The 3,048-nt window shown below is 35.3% G+C and overlaps 1 protein-coding gene across 1 annotated transcript; it reads right to left on the reverse strand.

Moving 5' to 3' along the window:
• Positions 1-412: 412 nt before the first annotated feature.
• On the reverse strand, positions 413-2,127 carry LOC129302761 (uncharacterized). Its single transcript, XM_054941645.1, has 2 exons — positions 2,053-2,127; positions 413-1,960 (listed from the first exon to the last, which is right to left on the reverse strand). The coding sequence occupies exons 1-2, from the start codon at positions 2,125-2,127 to the stop codon at positions 413-415; spliced, it is 1,623 nt and encodes a 540-aa protein (XP_054797620.1).
• Positions 2,128-3,048: the final 921 nt, after the last annotated feature.

Raw genomic sequence — 3,048 nt, forward strand, 5'->3', positions numbered from 1 at the left:
TTCTTAAAATTCACTATTAAAGTTTTTTTAATTTAAGTTCACTCTCTTAAATTTTAGAGAAATTGCACATGCCATTTGGAGAGAGTATAGATGACGTGATGTACTAGATTCATGCAAAATTTTTTTACAATTATTAATTATATCGCTTTACATTCATATTGTGGCCCGTGAATCAAAATCAGACTCATGTATCATCACTTGATTTATTTTGACGGGCCAAATGCTTTCAAATTTAGGAAATTAGACTTGAGAGAGTAAGCTTAAGACAATGTTCATCCATAATATTGAATACCATGAAACGAGCTGTTAAAAACACAATTTACAAGCTTCTGAGATCTGGGATTCAAACTTGGGAAAAATAAAGTGATGGCCCCAAAGAAAGAGGCAAATACAAATTAAAACACGCACATTATTACTCATAAAATGATGTTGACTTGTCAGTTTCTTCGTGCTCCGAAACATAAGGCACATTCAGATCAAAATCCAGAATTTTCGAACCAGATTGATGACTTGCCTCTTCCATTTCCTCTTCGTTATTGCTGTTATTCTCCTGATTATTCGAACTTGACACTAACCTCTCTTCACTTATCAGCGACGCTGCTTCTTCTTCTTCTTCACTCAATCTTGCACCAGCTGACAAATTAGCTCCATTGATACAAACCTTGTGTGGTTCTTCTTCCTCTTCCTCTTCTCCTTGTTCCTTGCCCTTCAAGCTGATAACAATGTTCTTTCCTCTATTGTGTTTGGATCTATGTCCTCCTAAGGCTTGAAAAGTTGAGAAGGATTTATCACAGATTTTGCATACATAGCTTTGTGCAGGCTTCACTTCTTCCTTCAGAGTTCTTATCAGCAATTCTCCTTCACCTGATGAATTATTCTTCTTGTTCTTCTTAATCTTTTTCTTCTCTTTCACTAAACTCATCACCTTCATCTTCCAGATTTCATCATCATCATCATTCTCAGGTTTCAACTTGTTCTCACTGATGCCCTCTAATTTCTCAGTGCAATTCAAGCTATGTTTCCCAGCCAATGGTGATGAAGAATTAATAACATCGTTCACATTCTTCTTCCTTTTCTTCACTGGTAATAATACTGTTGCAGGAGGGTCTGGAGGAGGAAGATGACGAAAGTAATTACCAAAGGAATACATATACATAAGGGTTTGAGCTGCTTGTGCAGCTCCAAAGCTTCCTCTTCCTCTTCGATCTTTCTTGAGCCAGCTTCCAGAACAAGACAAAGAAAGATCAACTATTGCAGTAGCTCCGCCTTCTTCTAAACTTGAAGATGACGATCCATTGTTGTTGTTCAGATTAGCTTCGCCGACGTCATTATCATGATATCGATCTTGAGCTGATGCTTTGAACTGTGCTTCTGGAGAAGAAGAAGAAGCTAATGGAGCGTTATCAGTGAAAGGAGGGTTCATACCTCTCCATTCTCTCTCAGGATGAGATCTCATATGGCCGAACAATGATTTCTTCGATGGAAAATCCTTCTCGCAAACACAACAACGGAAAGATGTTGAAGAATTGTTGAGATTTCCAATGTTCGATTTGATGCGATTATCGTCGCCGCCAGCAAAATCCTCAGACATATTGTTATTGCTGGGCTTGGTTCTTAGGGTATAGTAATTATTTGAAGAAGGACATTGATCAGAAGAATGATTGACCTTTTCTCGTTGCTGTTGAGCCTCCATTTTTTTCTGAGCTTGAATGTGATATCTTCTGTGACCTCCTAGGGCTTTTCCAGAACTGAACTGTCTTCCACAGAAATCACAAACTCGAACTGATGATGCTGAACCTGAAGCTGAACCTGGAGCTCCATTAGTTTTACTCTTAGATTTTCCTTCTCGGAGCTCGGAGTAAGACGAAAAAGGCTTTTCGCTGATCATCACCGTCATCTTCTCTACCTCTTCGGAAGATTCCTGATCGAACCCTTGGTTCTCCTTCGCGTCCTGAGTCACCTGAAGAGCCGTCGTCGTCGTCGTGATCAATAATCAAATTAGAGTGCGAAAATCAAAGAGCAACAATAAGATATTGAAGAAATTCAACTCACCGGATCATCAAATTCATGATCACGAGGCTTAAATTCTTGACAGAAAAGTACTCTATTTTCTTCGTCAGAATCCATCTGGGTCACCGTGAGAGAGAAAAGTAACGGTTCAGAGGCTGTGTTCTTGATCTCGAAACGGTGAAGCTTAAGAGGCTTATGAGTTGAAGGTCAAAGTAAAAGAGGGGAAAGAGAGAGAGATAGAGATTATTAGGTTTAATTCCGTGATCAGAGAGAGAAAAATGTGAGATTGGTGAAACTGAATGGTGAGCAAAAGTGGTTAAAGGAAAAGAACAAGAAGAAGAAGAGGAAGAGGGGCCAATTGAATTTAAAGCTAAACGTGTGTGTGAAATTGCGATATAATCTCTTCAAATTGATATTTGCAATAAAGTGAGTCTTTAATGATTTTCTAAACCCATAACAGATATTTTCGCATGTCTGACTCTCTATTTGTGACGATTTATTTAAATCTTTCACCGAACCAAAAAAAGAAATATTATGTACAAAATATATAAAAACTACAAATACAAATATATAAACCCGTAACAGATAAATCTATTTGTCCAAAACATAACAGACAAATCTATTTGTTGACTGAAAAAAAAAATTGGGGATATATTGGATTCTTAAAAAAAAGAACTTAGGCTTGCTCTTAAATTGAAAAAAAAAAGCTTTATATAAAATTTGAATTTTGTCTGTAATTTAAAAAAATATTTTTTTCAGTCATCAAATCTTAATATTGTTAATTTTATTAAATGATAATTTTTGTGGCAATCATTATCATTATTATTTTAAAAAATTAAATTTAATATATCAACAATAATGTTTTATCAACATTTAACATTTCAATATTCATATTATGTTTTTTTCTTACTAATGAAACCAATGAAGTTAAGGTTAGAGAGTTAAAAAGACATTTTATAAAATTAAAGGATAAAAATAAATTGTTAAAGTGTACTTTTATTCTCCTAACTTTACATGAAGTTTCAATTCAGTCCTTTA

This window comes from Prosopis cineraria, unplaced genomic scaffold (assembly GCF_029017545.1).
Source record: "Prosopis cineraria cultivar Desert tree isolate PC_DT_omini unplaced genomic scaffold, ASM2901754v1 PC2, whole genome shotgun sequence".
In the NCBI taxonomy this organism is placed as follows: Eukaryota; Viridiplantae; Streptophyta; class Magnoliopsida; order Fabales; family Fabaceae; genus Prosopis; species Prosopis cineraria.